This window comes from Homalodisca vitripennis, chromosome 6 (genome assembly GCF_021130785.1).
Source record: "Homalodisca vitripennis isolate AUS2020 chromosome 6, UT_GWSS_2.1, whole genome shotgun sequence".
NCBI classification, from domain to species: Eukaryota; Metazoa; Arthropoda; class Insecta; order Hemiptera; family Cicadellidae; genus Homalodisca; species Homalodisca vitripennis.
In genome coordinates, this window is record NC_060212.1 from 132,026,562 (window position 1) to 132,046,967 (window position 20,406).

At 33.6% G+C, this 20,406-nt stretch overlaps 1 protein-coding gene across 1 annotated transcript in view; it reads right to left on the reverse strand.

Moving 5' to 3' along the window:
- Window positions 1–20,406, reverse strand: part of LOC124364921 (dynein axonemal heavy chain 7-like) — a 167,109-nt gene that overhangs the window by 72,581 nt on the left and 74,122 nt on the right. Inside the window, 13 exon segments of the mRNA XM_046820729.1 lie at window positions 2,479–2,538; window positions 2,540–2,593; window positions 2,675–2,816; window positions 4,108–4,280; window positions 5,504–5,722; window positions 6,155–6,302; window positions 7,725–7,873; window positions 9,283–9,458; window positions 11,673–11,796; window positions 13,665–13,862; window positions 16,250–16,474; window positions 18,565–18,696; window positions 19,761–19,940. Of these exon segments, the coding sequence (XP_046676685.1) occupies window positions 2,479–2,538; window positions 2,540–2,593; window positions 2,675–2,816; window positions 4,108–4,280; window positions 5,504–5,722; window positions 6,155–6,302; window positions 7,725–7,873; window positions 9,283–9,458; window positions 11,673–11,796; window positions 13,665–13,862; window positions 16,250–16,474; window positions 18,565–18,696; window positions 19,761–19,940 (1,980 nt within the window).

The window sequence follows — 20,406 nt, forward strand, 5'->3', positions numbered from 1 at the left end:
TCTATTATTCGCTGATGATCTTAATTATACAGGCCTATAAAAGATGATTTTTATGTTAACTTATTACAAAATTCTTTAGACCAGTTGTATGTTTGGTGTTCGACTAATAAGTTGGAATTGAATGTAAACAAGTGTTTTGCCATGTCATACTCACACGGAGGAGGATTCCTGATTTTAAACATTTACTTCATAAATAATAAAGCTTTAAAAAATGTTTCTAAAATTAAAGATTTAGGTGTAATTTTTAGTTCTTCATTCTGTTTTAATGATCATGTCCACATGCTGGTGTCGATTGCATACAAACTTCTGGGCTTTGTCAAGAGAAATTCAAGAGAATTTTCACAATACTGAGACAATTATGACTTTGCATAAAACTATGATAAGAAGTAAATTAGAGTATTGTTCTGTTATCTGGAATTCAATAAATGTGTTAGAGTGTAGCAATTTAGAGATAATACAAAACAAATTTCTTAAATTTTTATTTTACAAACAACATAATTATGTATGTCCTTTACGACATGCCCACTTCTAATTTAAGGGAAATGTTTTGAGATTAAAAAAATTGTCCATAAGAAGGGAACTAGCCTTAATAAGTTTTTTATGTAAGTTACTTAATAATTCAGTTGATAGTTCGCGTATTTGTTAAGTCACATAGGTTTTGCATGTACCACATCATATATTTAGAGAATTTAATTTATTTGCTTTACCTAGATGTAGAACAGTTTCTCATTATAATTTTCCTTTGTACAAGACTCTACGGTTTCTTAATTTAAACCAATTAAACTTTTATATTTTTTAATGATAATTTGGAAAATATTTTAAAGATATGCAGCAACCTTTTATTTTGATTATAATTTATTGTTCATTGTAGAAGTGTATGTGTACAATGTATCAAGTTGTTATTTTTATTTAAATTGTATAGAGTTCATTTATTTATGTTGTGTGTAAAGAAATTTAAATATTAATTTGTGTAACTGCCAGCAGTTTAGTTTAGTTTAGTTTGTTATGTAAAGTTCATATTAAGAGTACATTAATTTTAGTTAGGATGGCTGTTTTGGGAATAATTGAAGGTTTTGTACTTTGTTTGTGCTATATCATGTCCTGTAGCTGTCATGTAAAATTGAAAAATAAATAAGTAAATAATCAATTACTGATTAATTTTACTATCATGATACACAGCTGGAATTCATTGATAATGTTCACTGCGTGATAGCAAACTTTGCTGTGCAAGATAATTTACTTGTATGCATACAGCACAACAAAACATGTTGTTTTTTATATCACACTGGTTTAATTGCTAACCTGTTTGCATGCTAGAAATTATTTTATGTGTTAATCACTAGAAATGGGTTTACCACAATCGTGTTGTGAGAAGACAGTCTTCCTGTAAAATTTTGTAATTGAACTGTTGTCAGCACTACTGAACAGATTGTGAGCTCTTTTTGTTACATATATCATATATTTTACAATTAATTCTGGTTGGCATAGTTGTGTAAAACATTACTTTTTCTCTTATTGTAGCCAGTTAATGTTAGTTATTGTTTTAACGATCTCGAGGCAAACACTCACAGCTGTAGCCAGTGTAATGTAAAATGGATTGTTTACTAAGTTATTAAAGCTAAATATTGCTCATCTAGGTCACTATGAATAACAAAACTATTTCTCAAAACCATGTTTTTAGGTCATACAGTTGGATCAAAAACTATTGGATCAAAAGGTTTAGATACTAGAGTTTGAAAATTAACCATAAACTGACCAGTAGAGATGTTGGAGCTTGTATTGGTTATTATTAACGTAATCACTACATTTAGAACATTAGAACACACCAACCAATACTTAAAACCTTTATTTTCGTGAGACCTTTCGATAGCAAGGCTATCTTCACCAGACACATCAAAAAAGTAAATACAAAGAGTCTTTTGTACTTTGTATTTACTTTTGTGATGTGTCTGACAAAGATAGCCTTGCTATCGAAAGGTCTCACGAAAATAAAGGTTTTAAGTATTGGTTGTGTGTTCTAAATGTAGTGATTAATTTAACCAGTAGAGCTACAATAACAGGAATTACCTTAAAACTTAGATTGTTTATTTCTGCGTTTGGACATACAAAGCAAATAATTTTAAAACAATAACTTCCAGTTTTTATGTTGGTAACAAGGAACACAGGTACCAGTGTTTGATGCTTTTCAACCAAACTGCAACTTTGAAAATTCATAACACAGAACCTTGTGATCCAATTGATCAAATTTTATTTACAATAGTGACAAGTGTACTGGCTTTGAGTGCGTAATTTTACAACTATATGAAAAACGTTGTTATTAAATTACTATCTGAAATTTTATTCTTAACTGGATAGTTACAATCCTTCGCCATTGGCCTATAGGAGAAATCTAGCTTTTAAGGATGTATTTTGTAAATAAAATTAAAGCACAAAGAAAATAGGTACACATACAATCTGTGCAAAACCAAAAACATTTACCTGAGTATCAGTGAAAAGAAACACAACGTGTTGATCACTGGCACAAGCTCGTAGTAAAGTGTGTTTTCAGGTCTTCGTGCCACTCGTACATGCCGTACAGTTTACTGATCTCCACCTATGAAAACAACAATGATTGTATCTCCACTATTCACTAAACTATATAACTGTATATAAAGCCTTCACTCGTTACACTTACTTGGACGATATCATACTCGCAGATGTGTGCAGCCAATCGTGTGAGAGATTGTCTGCCGCTGCCTCCCACCCCGACCAGTAAGGCATGGCTGCGAGGCTGTTTCAGAATACGGCAAATTCTGGACAGGTGTTCTATTGCAAACCTGGAAAATGTATTTTATTACAAGGTTTATAATAATACCTTTAAACTTTTACATTTTCTTGAAAAATTTTCAGAATTTACAAGTACTGTATGTGTAAATGTAGTGTTCTCAATAAAAATACTGCATTCTTGCTGAAAAACATTAGAAGCAATATAAAATTTACAGTTAGTGGTAGGTTATTTGTGAACATATAGCCACATGTACATACTTAAGCAAATAAAATTTGTCTATAAACTAAAATATATACTGGGTGTTCCAAATTGTATGCATATTGAAAGGATCTTGGAAACTTTTAAGAGATACAGCAATGATTAAATGGACAAAACTGTGCGTAACAACAAGAACAACAAATCAATGTGCTTAAGTTAATTATTGGTTGCGTTGTTTACTCGCTGTGGTCAAAAACTGTTTCTTGTCAAAATGTATAAATTGTAATAGCTATATTATTAGTACCTATAATAGAACGTTTTCTACATGAAATTTCCTCTAGATTAAAAATATTATAATGAACAGTTTTTCCAAGACTAAAAAGCAAAAGGTCTAGAGTTTGAATAAATTTTCTTAATGCAACGACCCAGTTTTTTCTTAATTAAATAAAATTAGAATATTTTATGATTTCGAAATATTATCAATATACGTTCCTTGTGGAATCATAAATAAAATATAAAACCAGTTTTTGTATGGTTGTTTGAAAAGAATTTGTATTTAAAACCAGGATGTTTGGGAAACCAGTCAGACTTGCAATGATATGTCTAGTACTAACATGGATATACAGTAAGATATAAATAAAGTATCTTATATTTAAGGAGAATTATTAATTTGAGGAGAAATTTGTCATAAAAAATTTCTATTCAATTATGGCAATGGGAGTCTAAAGAAAACAATTAAAAATGTTTTGGAATGTATGTAACATTTCCTAATAATTGTTATTTGTACCTCAAATGGTTTGTGAAATACTGAGTAGGCCTACATGTAAATCCCATGAGAATAAATTAATAATATTTAAAATCTACATACTTCTTCTGGCTGAGCTGGAAGGACTATTTACAAGGAGGAACACTAAAAAAACATCACTGCGATGACAATGAAACTGATAAAGTAACAGTAAAAACATTTGAGGAGAAAGTGGTATAGTTACTATAACAGAGCACAACCTCCTAACCAACTGACTGCACTTAATTTCACAACACTCATTTAGTAAAGGGAAAACTACAAAGCCCTGTCAGCAGATTTTGTGACAATATTTAGAGTTCTCCCATATCCATGTCGAACTCCTGTTGAAACCACTAACCTGAACAGAACCAAATTCATTGGCTTTTTGCTCATGTTGTTGTATTCGTTTAAGTAACCTTCCACAATGACGCGTAGGGCATCCAAATCAGTTACTTCAATATAGTTTCTGGTGTCAGCTTTGGGGTTAGCAAAGTCACAGTAGAGGAGACGACGCAACTCTGTTTCTCCAACCTGGAATACGGAAAATTGTGATAATAGGGTCATGTATAAGAAACCACTTTTGCATTAGAGGGCAATACTCGCACTAAAACAAAAAATGACATTGAAGCTTACTAAAACTGTACTTCAATACCTTTTCTATTGTGCATGAATTAGTTCTATAATCTGAAACTATTCAAGGTTATACTAAGGAGTGCATCATATTAATGCACACTCAGACAATGATGTGACAATAGAACGCAGGACAATACGAACGGTTGAATGCTTGCGCAGTTGCAATGTAATTAATCTCATCTATGGCTTGTTTTAGTTGTACAATGTCAAACTATGATTTAGCTTCTTAGCCCTAACTTCACCTGGTAAAATAAGACACCTTTATTATTTATTGTATTCCTTTTGTTTTTTTTGTTCTCTTAGAACAAGAAGCTGCTAAATTGCACTTAGTTCTAAAAGGATCTTTGCACTGCTTCCAGAGTGGCAGGATATTCTGGATAGGCAAGGATAGGGGTAGGATATCCACGAGGAAGGGTTTTGAGCTTTAATTTCAGTCATATTTCCTTGGTAAAAGGGAAAGACAGCTCCGTATCAGCCTCTCAGTCAAAGCAGGAAGAGGGTGACATGCCTTTAAGTCTAGACCAGCAAAAGATCTTAATACTTTGGGAGCCCCACCATCTCCAACAGTCATCTCCCATAGTAGACTACACCTATCAATCTACCGTTGCACCACAGTATCTCGATATTTGTATTTTACAAGATTACTGTCTGACCGTTAATTATTAGAAAGTGTCATTAGTAAGACTAATGATTTTTAACACTTTCCACTTTAATTGGCACTTCTTTCTGCATGTATTTATGATCTTGGTATCAAAATAATTACATTAGGATTAACTTAAGTTTATTACTAATAATCCTGCTACAACTTCTGTTTTATTCTTTACATATTGTATTTGTGTTAATATTTTATTTGAAACAACAAAGTAAGTTAATGTTTTACAAATAATTACAGTTTGAACAAAATATCTGCACTTGGTTGTCCGCCCAGGTTATTACCAATCATACAGACTAAAATTTATCATTTAATATATTAATGATATGTCCATAGTTCATTGGATAAAAGGAATTTCTGACAATGAAAGTTCCTTAACTATCAATGAACGCTTTTGATACAGCAATCATACAAAAGTCATATAAAAAAATGCCAGAGCTACAGCAAACAATCAATCAATGTATCTTACACGGCTGCCAACTGGCTTATCCTTTACAAGGTGGGCAAACATTTGGTTTAAATCTTCTTCAAGATATTTCTGAACAACTACATGCAATGTATTGAATATCCAGTCACGATCCGTGTCATCCACCAGCCTGTCATAGTAGACCCTTAACACCTCGTGCACCCACAGTCTCTTCATTGCTACCAAGTCTTCCATAGCTTCTGGAACTGACAGCAGAACACCCTGCAAGAAGATGAACAGTTAGAAAAGGTTGATGCAACCAACGAATGATTGAGACACCTATTATTGACAAAGTTTTCTTGCTCGAGGAAGTAGGCCTCAAGCAGATGGTGAATTGTTCCATTCCTGCTTTCCAATTTGGTTAAAATATTAACTCTGTAGGATTTCTATACACTTGAAGCTTCTAGAAGACTTCTCTGAAGTTCCTCCCCTTTGGATCAGTTTTCTTAGTTTATTTAATTCACCAGCACCCATCAAATCACTGACCATGTACATATCTTTGACCCTGTTTCTTTGGTCTGTATATCAATAACACATAAATACTGATATTTTTATCAATTTAGTTTTTACTGAAATGAGTCTTCTTGATAAAAACTGTTATATTAAATACATGAAACATATAAACTCAATCAAATACAAAAATTTCTAGAATACCTGAATTACACGTGAAAAATCCCTGAGGTTGAACAAATAATGGGACTTGGCAGGGGTAGGCAGGAGATTCGCCAAACTCTGCTTGTAAATGTATAGTGTAGCGGAGACCAGTTGATCTATGCAAGGATCAAACTCTTTGCTGAACCCTCTGAAATAATAGATAAAATATTAACATGATCTAAAGTTGTTCATCCCTCTACAAGCTCCTGAGTATAAAGGTTTGTTACTAACATGTTTTACCTGACGCATTTGTAGATCTGAGACTGGGAACTTGTTAGCTGCTTTATCAGTACATGCAATTCAGAATTAAGTACATACAAAACAAAATTTGTCTATTCTACTTCATTATTTATAAGTTACCACATGATGAAGAACAGATGTCCCAAAGCAAATGTTTTTCATCTTAGCCCCTTAAGAAAAACACAGCTAGTTTCTTTGTGGAAGGGACCACATAAAGTTTGTTAGGCACAGTTTGATATTACACAGTCTGAGGTATTCTATAACAGTTCCATATACCATTTTCTCTCAGGACTGTTTTTTAGGTTACATCAAGAGGGTGTTTGCTACATACTCAGAGGACTGTGCATGATTTGTTTCATGGGGATGGACAATATGAACACCGCAAACTCTATATTGTTACCTTCCTATGTATGCAGAGACACTAAACCAAACCTGCTGATCAGAAACTATTTCTGGATAATAGAGTCCAACAAGAATTTGGCTGTCTAGTGAAGGCTTAATAGTATCTCACTGCCATACTTCTTACTGGTCCTCCTTGGTTCGTATTTGGGCTTCTGGATAGATGAGTCCTTCGTAAACTCATTTTCTTAACTCAGAAATGAGTTGATCAATGGGAATTAGCCTCCTTAATCATGATACTGGCTAGTGGTTCTGATCCTATCTAGTAAGCATTCACTATCTGGAGGGCAACCTTCCTTAACATCACTGTAATCTTATGTGTGTAGTGTTCTTGCAGCAACATATCCACCCATATGTCAAAAACAAGAAAAATAAGATGTGTGACGGACATGAGCAACTGCTATTTGATTGTCACAAATCTGCTAACAATCTTAATTAGACAGTTCAAAGAAGCGGTGATTTCCGCCTTTCACCTAATATCTGCTCCAAAAACGTGAACAGTCTCAGGATGATGTCAACCTTCAAACCAAGATATACTATGACAGTCTAGGTCTTGATGTCTTTCCACTCTACCCAGGCCTGGATGACAGTATCTATCCTCTATGATGAGAAGGTTAATGTTGATCTTTTCAATAAATCATTCCTAAGGAGTACACACTTACATTCCCAATCTCTTTATTTCAAAATATTTTAAATTTAAATATATTTATAACAGCAATCCAACTTGTTTGAAATACAGCAGCTTCATGATTTATTTTGAATTAGGTTTCTCTAATTTATTTCAATTTAGATTTATTCCACACCCCAGTGTGGTGTGCTCTTCAATCAGATTAATCCCCTCTCCCCAAAGCCAAGTCCTATTTACTACACCATTGATTCTGAATTCTAACAAGACAACAATTACTAGAAAAAAATCATGTGTTTCTCTTACCTAGTGTCTAAGTGCCACAACATTATTTTGCCAAATATCGTCACCATTGTCTCATCTTCAAACTCGTTTATAACAGTAATGTTGAAATGGCGGCTAAACCGAGGCGTAACAGTGTTCCCTGTGCTGGGAGGTCCCATGCCACAGACCAACTGAAACCAATCAGCAAAACTTTTAACATTGATCTGATAACAGCACTTCTCAGCACTAATAAGATAATGTAACCAAAGTTTTGTTCATCCTGTGCAGGTTAAGAACTTATATCACTCTTACCATGATTATTTGATGTAAATAATTTATGATGTGCATTAAACACACACTTGGTTATTTGAAGACGGTAGAAAGTCAATTATATTCTGGAACTGAAAACATCATGTAGAAGAAGAACATATAATATAAATTTGATAGTAACACTAACTATTTTTCTACATCGTCACAGTGAAGTTTTATGACACATTAAATTCTCGTACTAGCAGTTTCATTACCACATGCTGAAATTTGCAAATGTTTTATCCTGATCATTTTAACAACAAGAACCGATTGCGCATCAAGTACTCACACGCTGTCGTGTGACTGAGTAAGTTTAAGACACTCTTGCCCAGTCCCTAACTATGGTACTATTACATTACACAAGTCTGCCAGTCAGTGTTGGTTGTGTGATTTTACTACTTCAGTACCTAATTACAATAATTATGATGTGCGCTCTTTTATTAGGTATTGAAACATAAAGATCTGTACATAACCTCAATTCCAGGTTCCAAGGGAAGCAAATTTCACCCATGCAATAAAGGCAAACACATTTAAACTCTCCCTAAGTTCAAAAACATGTATAAAATAATTTTCATTCAGTAATTTTCCAATAGAAATGCAGCAAATGCTTATGTCGTTAAAAAAAGATCTCTAAACACTGTTCTTACCTCATCTTTTATCCTGGGCACAACATTTTTCTTACTACAATAACACTAATTGGGGCATATATAAGTATATGCATGAAATCAAATACAACAAATTTTTTCTTCAACTTCAAAAATTGTCAAAGGAACACTATTTAATTAACAAAAAAGTACATTAAGCAGTGCAGGTGGTAAATAATTCATGATAATTTTAATAGTAAATACAACTTCTCAAATAAAACATGGCCGCAGAATTTTTCTATTACATCCTCCTGTATAATGTAGCTATGGTGGGAAGAGTTGATTCAATGCGTATGTTGAGTTTGCTTTGTTTCACATCAGCTTAGTGCAGCATCTGAAATCTGATACTGTCATAGACTTGACTCCTGCAATCTGGAGTCCACGTCCGTCTGAAGAAATCCAAAAAAGTTGGTGACGTAGAGGTGTTCTCATTGTCTCATGTAGACATCTGATGAAAATTTGTTTCACTGTTTCAATTGTGCATCTCATTTGCTCTTGTATAATACTGCAACTTTTACTATGAAGTAAAACAAAAAAGAGATGATTTACTTTGTCAGTGCATAATACAGAAAAACCTTGAACATTTCATGTACCCTGTTAAAGCATTCTCTTTATGCAACAAAATGAATATTAATGAGGAGATGTACCTGTATGTCGATGAGTTTCATGGCCACATTGTCCTTGCGGTCATACCAGATGCGGTGGTCTAGCCACTGCCTCAGCAATTCTATAGGTGGCTGTGCTCCATATGTTTCTTTCATCGGCATGCTTACATCATCCACAAACACCACACACTTCTTGCCCAGAGGCGGACCATAAACCCCTTAAAATATGATTTAAAATAATAATAAAATAAGATACAAAACTATTGATTCATTAACAGTAGTTTAGCAATTGGAAAAAATAAAATAAAAAATATAGCTTCGCTAAAACCTTCATGCACACTTTTAAGACTTATTTCATAAACTTTTATTCAAGGCAGGAGTACGCCTCATCACGTGTGGCTTGTTATAAAGAGGTTGTATGCATAAATGATTTTTAAAATCTTTAATAATTGGTCTCATTATATAAATAAAAATACTAAATTTTAATACTATTTAAAATTATTATATCATAATTATTATTATTAAAAATTATTATAATTAATTTTTAAAAATACTAAAATACTAAATACTAAATGTCAAGTATTAGCAATGTAAAAAATGCAAAGTATATTCTTTTTTATCTTAGAGCAATTTTATAACTTTTATTGTTTAAGTGTATAAATTAATAGTGATGGGGCATGCCTATATAACATAGTTACTACTGCCGGGGCGTAACAAATCTCAGTCGATTCTTTGCCTCGTCTATGAGCCTCTTCCACGCCACCCTGTCTTCTGCCAGATCCACAGACCCTCCACACCGGGTCACATCTTCGACCACTTGATCGCACCATCTTATCTTTGGCCTACCCAAAGGGCGCCTTCCTGCCAGTACCGCCTGGTAGACCTCTTTTAACCTTGTGCCCTCCTGTCTCCGATGTACATGTCCTAGCCAGCTAATTCTCTTTGCCTTCACCAAAGCCACAATATCAGGATCTTGGTATACATTGCGTAATTCTCTATTTTTTCTTATTCGCCACACCCCTTCATCACATATTGGTCCAAATATTTTTCGGAGAACTTTATTCTCAAAAACAATCAACCGCCCCTCATTTTTCTTCGTTAATGTCCATGTTTCACTTCCATACATTAGGACTGGTTGAATGATTGTTTTATAAATTCTTATTTTGGAGCATTGTGACAACAATCTTGACGTAAAGAGTTTTGTACACGCCCCAAGACACCTATTTGCATTAGCTAATTTGCTTTGTATCTCTATATCCTCCACGTTTTTGCTGTTTATTGTTACACCCAAATATTTAAAACTTTCTACACAGCCAATCGAGTAGTTGTCAATGCTTAAGTTTGTTCTCACATTTCCAGCATGTCTTCCAAAATGAATAATTTTAGTTTTATCTTCATTTAGCTCTAAGCCTACTGTTTGACATTCTTTAATAAAACTTTTTGTTAGTGTGGAGAGGTCATCCAAACTTTCTGACAAGATCACTACATCATCCGCAAATGCCATTACGTTCAGGTCCACTCCTAATTTAACCCCTCTTTGTAGTCTTTTAACTTTTTGTAATGCCTCTTCCACAGCCAGGTTGAAGAGAGTGGGAGAAATCCCATCTCCCTGTCTTACTCCAGTGTTGATAAGGAAGTTTTCCGACATTTCTCCATCTATTCTTATTTTGGCCTTTGAGTCACTTATACACATTTTTGACAGTCTTATCAGTCAACATAACATAGTTACCAATGTAAAAAAGAATATGTAGCCTAATGTATGAAGAATACTCAGAAAGTAAGAAATGTTTCCAACTGACACTGCACACGCTAATCACACACATGCACGCGCACGTGCACACACACACACACACATATATATATTGGTGTGCTCATGCTCGGCACATCAGTCAGCATTCATTCTTGACAACGCAGCTCACTGCTGCCCGTTTTATATTCAAATTTAAAATGTGTGCTGTAATTAAAAATCCCACCAATTGTGAATCTGTAATTTGATTTTATTGGGAAAGAATTTAAAACCAATACAAATTCATTGGGAACCTCTGTGAAGTGTACGGGAACAACGTAATGACTGAAAGTTCTGTCAGGAAGCGGTGCATTCAGTTTAAAAATGGCAGAACAAACATTGATAATCAAGAAAAGAGTGTACATCCGAGCATTGTGACTGATGATCTGGTCGCAAGGGTTGATAAAAGATTCATCAAAAACACCATTACACAATAACTGAACTTTCTATATTTTTCTCAAAAGTTTCACAGACTTAATTGTTTGAAATTGTTTCACAAAAGTTAGGCTACCACAAATTTTGTGCACAATGGGTGCCAAAAAGTGCTTACAGATCACCTTGAAAAACAAAGGATGGGGCAGCTTTGGCATTTTTTGAGGCTTACCGTACCACAGTTGTAGTGATAAGAATAAAAGTACAAACATACCTTTTCTCCTCTTATCTAATTTGGTCATAATTATATCTTGGGTTTGGTTGGCTGATGTCTGAGCAGAAAAGTTTATGAACATGGGTTTATATACATTGTTGTCAACTTTCTTCAGTAAGAAATCCTGAAAAATTAAGAGTATTAATATACTTACAGGGTCATTTACTAAACACAAAATTAGTTATGAATCTAGTTTCTTGAGATTTATGTAAATAATATTACAGTAATTTTTCAAATTTATTCAGCTTGGTTCAAGATATAAGTAAGTGTTTTAATTCTAAGAAAATGTTTAATCTTAATCTATTTGTTGTAAAAACACTTAAATAAAGATTTCTAGTTTTGTACATTATTTTATCTTCCATTCACAAAAATTTAAAACTCCAACTAGAATATGTTCTATATTTTTTCTAAAACAAGATATGGCCAACTTTATCTACACTTGTTTCTTAAATTTATATCATTGTAAGCAGTGACGTAGCTACCTTGGGTGGCACCTGGTGCGGAAGTTGGTGGTGTCACCCCATCAAAAGTAAAAGGCAAAAAGTTTTATATAATAGAGGTCATGGATCATGTATTATTTATAATATTGAAGAAATAGCAAAGCAATAATAACTAAGACCGATAAGGAATTGTTATACAATTAAAATTTTTTTCTTTCTAGTTTTGACAGCTGCAAACTCAGCAATAACTTCATTGAAATTTATATTTTGTATTGCCTCGCGTTCGATGGCTAATATACCAAGATTGCTAAGCCGCGATTGGGTCATTGTTGCCCGCAAATAGTTTTTTATTACGGTAATTTTAATTTACTAAAACTCCTCTCACATGAAGCTATGGACACGCAAACCGTCATGAACAATTTCAGTGCAATCATAAGATTTGAAAGAGATTCTGTAAATTCCAATTCTACAATAAACTTTAAAAAATTTAGAGACACCCATTATTATATTAGTATAGAATAATACACGTTTAACAATTCACTCCAACCAAACATAACACACTTCACGAAACAAATGACAAATGTTGCAACTGAAACGTCAAATATCGTAAGTATGGGATGGGGAATCCCCCAAGACAGCGTCAGGCTCTTTTGTGGGAATCCTCAAATTATACATGAAGCTGAGCTAGTGGAGCAATCCCCGAAAAAGAAATTTTTGTGCTAGCAATTTACTTATTTTGTTTGTACAATGTTCTTAAAATTGAGAGACCGGGTGGGTGTCACCCCAAAAAAGGTGACACCCGGTGCAGCCCATCCCCGTCACCCCCCCTTTGCTACGCCACTGATTGTAGGAAACATTTAATAATTTTCATTTCTTCTGATAAAAGTTTACATAAACTGAACCTCACCATTTCACAACCAAGACACTATTTATAAAAAAAATGCTGTAGCATTAAGAGAATTGTACATTGTCATAGAAAATCTTGATATGCCGTACATTAATCCGCCATTCCCATATGAAACAGTTTTTGACTTGATCTAAATAAAATCTGATCTTTATGGGCCTTCGAGTAAAATGCTCATAAAGAGAATCCACTGTATGTAAACTCAACATTATCCGTTATTTACCACACCTAGAAACCAAGAGAAAGGAACAGGCCAAGAACCAAATCACATTACAGAATAGAGCAGTCAAGGATTCCACTGATATGAGAGCTTTATTACAATATGATGAAATATTTCTTTTCCCAATTCATTGTTGGTTAGGATTTGAATTAGAATATTTCCCATGATCACAAATTGAACTAACCAATTTTATATATTGCTTTCTTTGATTCTAGCATTACAGTATTTGAAACTGCATAAGAATTTATCTAAAAAATCCTAATTATAACACAAAACATGATTCAGTTTTATTATTTATCACAAAAAATTATTTACGGAGATTATTAGTACTGATAAAAATTAGAAGTACTAATTTTAGTCAGAGGTAATCCATTTCTTTAGAAAAAGGTATGAAAAAAACTATAAAAAGATGTTTGAAGATGATAAACCTGAGTATATGAAGATTTGCCAGTCCCAGTTGGGCCCACAAACATGACAGGTTTCTGATGCAAGACGAGTAACTGTAAAAGAGCTATGTTCCTCACAGTCTCCACTGTAGGGACTATGATCTGGTTGACAGGAATGTCTCTGGGGATGGGAGGAGCAGTGGTCAACTCCTCAGACCACAGCTTCCACTTTCCTTTGCCCTAAAACATGGTGTGTCACAATCAGTTATTGGAGGGGAATCCCAGAAGTCCATGTCCTACTACACTGTATACAGCTTATTTAGTACACATTTGTTTCAAATGGTGAGCATTTAACAGTTTACTCTAAATTTACAACAGTCATTGGTTCATCTGGAATAGTTGTGTTAGTTAGATTAAAGCAACTATTTTTCTGGAATGAATTCTGTTTGGTTCTTGTTGATTTATTACATGAAGAGCATACTGTAAAACTGCCAGTTTGAATTAAAAGCTCTGAAATTCTCATTGGTTCTTTAAAACATCCTACAATAATAGACAATGCTATGGTAAAAACTTAAGTATGCCAGTGGCTTTGTTATATATAAAAAGTGAAACATCAATTGACATCAAACTTCACATTTTAGTTGTCCATCAACTTCCTAAATCAATGAAATTTCCAAAGTCAAAAGTCAACGATGTCCAAAATGAACTTTGTATTACTTAGACATCAGACAGTCAGGCTACAAAGGAGCGCAGTCTGGTTACACAGTAGCTATCCAATGTAATCTGGAAGAAAAGGTATTCTAATTGCCTCATTAGGCACATAATTGAGTGGACTACAATGTTTAGACACAATCTTTAAGCATGGTAGAACAACCAAATTTTATACATGTAACGTAGCTGTGGTGGGAAGGGTTGATTAAAAGCTAATATTGAGTTTAGCTCCATTACACACATTACACATTAGCATCTGAAATCTGACACTGGTACAATTTGACCAGATTGATAGATCTCTTCAGACATATGTTGACACCAAATTTCAGGAATCAATCTATACCAGTCTCAGATTTCAAATGCTGCACTAAGTGGAAGGTAAAATGGAGCTAAACTCAAAATTTTTATTTAATCAACCCTTTCCATCATAACTGTTATTTGAGCTAAACTTAATAAGTGACGATAACCATAATTTCACAGCATTTTTCATCGGATCCAAAGTGCTTTTGGCCAAGCTCGAGCATCATGTGCAGAAATAAGTGGTAGTCAGACGGTACCAAATCCAGGCAGTACGGAGGGTCATCGAATTGCTCCCAACAAAACTGTTTGGGTGTCACCAGCAGTATGAGCCCAAGCAAAGTCGTGAAGCAACACAATTCCTTCACTGAGCTTTCCTCTCCATTTGTTTTGAATTGCATACCGTAGTTTTACCAAAGTCTCACTTTATCATGCTGCATTGATGTTTTCACCTCTGGGAAGAAATGTAGTATGCAAAACCCCTTTCCTATCCCAGAATACAGTGCACATGATTTTTCGTGCTGACATTGTTGTTTCAACTTTTGATTTTCTCCGTTCCATTGATTATTGTTTGGATTGTGGTGAGACATGACAAACCCAAGTTTCATCACCTGCCACAATTTGGTTTAAAAAGTCCTCTCTCTCTTCACTGTACCATGTGAGAAATGTCAAAGCACTGCCAAGTTGCTTGGTTTTGTGAACATTGGTGAGCATCTTTAAAACACATCTTGTGATGACCTTAGGAGTCCGTAACAATCATGTACAAAACAGTTCATGAAATTTGCAGAAATTCATTTGAAAGTGTTGTTATTGTGAACCGTCTGTCTTCATGGATTTTTTTAATCAATTTTCCTTACCAGATTATTGTTGACTACAGAAGGGCGACACTAAACCTCATTGTGGATATTTGTTTGGCTTTCATTGAACTTCTAACCCAGTTTATCACTATTCCATCACTTATTGCATCTTCACTGTAAAAGTCTTTAAATTGACAATAAATTTCAGCTGGTTTCATATATCGCATCTTCACTGTAAAAGTCTTTAAATTGACGATAAATTTCAGCCGGTTTCACGCTCTTTGAATTCAGAGATAAAATTATAGAACAAATCTCACAGTCGGCAGGATCAGTAATTGTTTTAAACATTATAAATGTTCATAACAATCAGAAAATACAACTTAGAGCAACCAAAACGGTATTAGTTGAGAGCCAGTAAACAAGAAATACTTACACGCTTGTGCGGAACGCTGACCACAGTGCTACTTTGATGAAACGATACTCACTTTCCAAATATACCTCGAACAAAAATCTTTGAAAATTCACTACAGAGAAGTAAGAGCAAACATTATAATTACTTGTACTATAATATCCTTCCTAGCTAATACTACTGAGTTCAATGGGCTATAAATATTGTACCTCAACTAGAAATATTGTACCTGTAAACCTCTATTATAAAGTTTTCTGCACATCTTATTGTATTCATGCTCTTCATTGTATTTAATAAATACATAAAATGGAACATACTCTGTTTAATATACATACATCACTTATCTATAATAACTTTATTTAAGATTCTAAAATAAAACTAATGTTTTTAGTTAATTTTATTTTAACACTTACTTCTTTGATAAATCGGTAGTCGAATACTGTTGCCTGCTCAGGTATAGTGTAAATGTAGGGCTTCAAAGGTGGTATTATTAATTGGTCGGGAATGCCAAAATCATCCTTCAATTGAGGTGGAAATTCCTTTTGCAAAAGCCCGTAAAAGAGAGCACTGAAATTCTCTCTGCTTGGGCTGTTTAGACAGGCACCAATCGACCAGATGCAAGAGAAAAAGAACACACCCTGGTAAGAAAAACATTCAGAATTAGTATTACGTTAAAAGAAGTTTGTTAAACAAGTTCAATTTAGATGTAGACTAGTTTTTTACTTTGTTAACTTGCTTACTATTAAATATTTTGAGGAGTGATGGGATTTAAAGATAATCATAACAAAACTACTTGGAAGTACTGAGATATTTCTTGAGTATACTACTGATGTATGTTAGAAATAACTAAACAATACTAAAACGCTCTAAGGGGATTTCAGTTCTTCTAGTAATGTAATATTCCAATGTTAAAAAGTATATGTATCGTTTCCAAGTACTTCTTTCAGTAACCCAAGGATCTCTGAATATGACTTTTCATAGAAACGTAGAATTTAATGTTGGTACGGTGCTCTTATGATGACATTTAAAAATTCACTGAATGAACTCTTTTGATAAACAATTATCAGCTTTTAATAACAGTAACCAAAAGAAACTCAATGGGTTTGTGCTTTCACTAAACATGCTTTCAACTATAGGAAATTTTTTTCTGCGAACAAACTCAAGAATTTTTTGACCTTACCTTGTTTATATGAGGACAGTGGATATCTCCACTGGTATTATAATTATTTAAACTGTTTAACTATAGTAATGCCATTACTTCAGCCAACCAACCTTAAGGCACTGGAGAATTAGCATGTTTTTAGACTAATTTAAAATGCCTGATCTATATTTTTAGCATTATGTAAAGTGAACTGATTTAAACTGAAAAAGCTCAGATACAAGTTCTAACTGGCTAGAATAGTCAGGTTTGCAATGATTTTGGATATACTTTAGATATTGAGCTTGACACTTTTCTTTGTAGCTTTAGTAGTAAATATATACAATTTTCATCTAAAAACCATTTAAAATTTCAGGGGAGTTTGGCTGGCAGAATTTAAAATCTTCTATTTTGGGAATATTTCTACATATTCCAGGAATGCATTCTGCTTTACTGAGATTATCTTGGAACATTCATATTATAACAATACATTTTTTATCTTTGGGGCATGACTGAAACTCCATCTAGATAAACTTCCATAGAAAACAAACTTATACGGTCCATAGCAGTCCTACCCAAGTGTCTAGAAAATTCAGGACAAGATATTCAAAATATAGAGTGTATATCAAGGACAAACTATCATGGTATAGGATTATTGCATACACTGCCTTAAATATTTCCTACCATGAAATAAGAGAATTCTGGTACTGTTCCAGTTTATACCAGCCAAAGTGGGAAGAGGGAAGAAGGGTCTTCCTCAGCTGTAGCTCTGAAAATGGTACGTGGCACTAAAGGAACACTATCCATTCCAACCATCATCCTCCACAGTGAACTACGACTAGAAGCAGTGCTTGATTCGAGACAGAATGGACTGTTTCAGCACCTCTCATTAACGAAATAAGAAACTTTCTACTGCATCTCAGAAATACATAAAACACTGTTTTGGGATCTCATATTTTAAAAATCTTCTGGGAGAAGGCTCCGGATCCCATTTCTTCTGGGAAGTATCCAGAACCACAGGAGTTACAGTTCCATCACTTCTAGAAATAGTGCATAGACTAGAAATGTCTTAAGATTTGCAGTTAGTGACTTCCCATTGCTGGGCATCTATTAGTAACTTAGATGTTTATGAGAAACACAGTTCTTAATAAAACCATTTCTAGTTTTACTGTATAAGTAGAGTAAACCTGTCCAACATGAATCATTTTGTAGTTTTACTACATTTATAATAAAATAAAATGAAAATAGATACAAAAGATTGGTCAGCTAACAAAACACATTATTGTCATAACAGAAGGAAAGGAATATTGGGAAATACAATTATTCACGATACAAATTTACCTGGTTTTTAAGTTCATACTGTTAAAGTTTATACAGTATTCTGGAGCCTTAAGTTATTATTCTGTTCTTTAGTAAACTCTTTCAGTTCTCAAAGTTTAAATTAAAGGAGTTTCTTCAAAACTCAGAGATGGACGGTACTAAAGTAAGCATTATTTATTTTTAATTATTGGCTATGCTTCATATTACATTAACTTACAAGAAAAGACACTTCCTCATTATTCTGCACAATAGTAACTATGTTAAACTTACTTCTAACTGAGCTCTCGTATCCAAATCTGATATATTCTTTATAAAATCTTCATCATAAAAGTCATCCATAAAACAATCGTACAAGTTTGTCAGTGATCTGATGAGGTTGGAATCTGATGATGGAAATATTTCCTGAAAATTAAAAATGTTTCACTTGTAAATCATTATTGAAAGTTCAATATAAGAAAAGATAATTTCATGTGATTCAGTAGCTTAAGGCTGTACATTGAACTGAAAAATATTATTGTCAAAATCATACATGGAAAATATAAAAAAACAGTAGTAAATAATAATTTCTTCTTATAACATTAAAATTGATTATAGGGTTAAGATCTATACAATCACAATATTTTTTTATAAACTACTCATAATTTTTACATGTGTTATAAATTATTATAGAAAAATATTTTTCACTAAAGATTGTTATAACTAACTAAAAACTATTTGGCACTGATGAAGACATGCTCCGAAAGCCTTATTGTAGGGCCTGAGCCGGACTGTGGAGTAGCCTTCTCCTAGAGTAAAGCTCTGAGAAAAGAGGCTTAGATCCGAGACTTGAAGAAGGCCTCAGGACTAAGACAATAAAAAATGTTTAATATCTCTCCATATGCTAAATGGTCTAGACTCCAGATCTAAAGAAGGAGGACATACCATTAATACTTGGAAGCCAACAGGACATTGCCCTCTTTGTAAACATCTGATAAAGGTGGGTTTAGGTAACACTGATAAATGCAGACGCTGCGGAGAGACAGATTAACCAGCATAGCACATACGGCTAATTTTTCCGCTGTTTGTAAAATCAGGAAAACATTTCTAGGAGGTTATATCCGGAGCCCAAAGGACATCAGAGAATAGGAGCTTACAAATCTAATCGATTTTTGCAGAAGCCTCAGATTTGAGAGTTACAAACAAGTAAGGGTGGTACAAAGGTTATTTTTGGACTAAGTGCAGGGTCTTTGACTCTTTTCCTAAGGGAACTTATACTTTTTTGACATAAGGAGCTTTTTTTTGAAGAGGCCTATTCAAAATGGCCAACGTGGTGTTATAAGGTTCAGTTTTGTCTGAGCGGTTATCATATTTTAGAAGTCCCATTAATATATGGACATTAGGCAATAATTTACACAAAGTAGTAGATGTTATTTTGATCTCTTAAAACATTCAGTAGAATTTTGTCTCAATGATTCTGGGATACAGACCACAGCATTGCTCCTTCTCAAGTAGTAGATCAGTACTGGGCAGAACCGGCTGAAGAGGTGGCTGATGACTTGTTTGTTCTGTGTGTGAAGACAGGGAGGCAGAGTGTTGAGCCAGGACTGTATAAGACATTCCCAGCCCAAGGTGGCAGGCTCCATGTATATCATGCCACAACGGGACACCTGAAATATCAAAGTGGTTCAAGGTTTTTCAAAGCATGGCTGTGGAAACATGAATGGAATGAGTGTATCTTCATAAATTAATCAAATTATGGCAAAAATATTCCTGAACCCTTCCCTAACTTTTAATATTTTTGTGGACTACTTATCACATTTTAAAGAAATCATCGTCTTGCTTCTTAACCAGGTTTTATTTACTTAATTATTTACATTTTACAAACTGTACATACCCACCAAATCCTTCAAAAACGTTAACCTATTAAATGAACATCTCTAATGATTTCATTTAATTTTTAGTAAAATCCAAATACAACTTTCCATAAGTATTACATTTTATAAAGTTTTACATTAGTACAATAAGCAAATTAATTAGACTAGGAAAATACAATTTTTACTAACTCATACTTCTAAAACAATGTAAACATTATTATTATTTTAACCAAATAGATATAGATACTGTAAAACATAT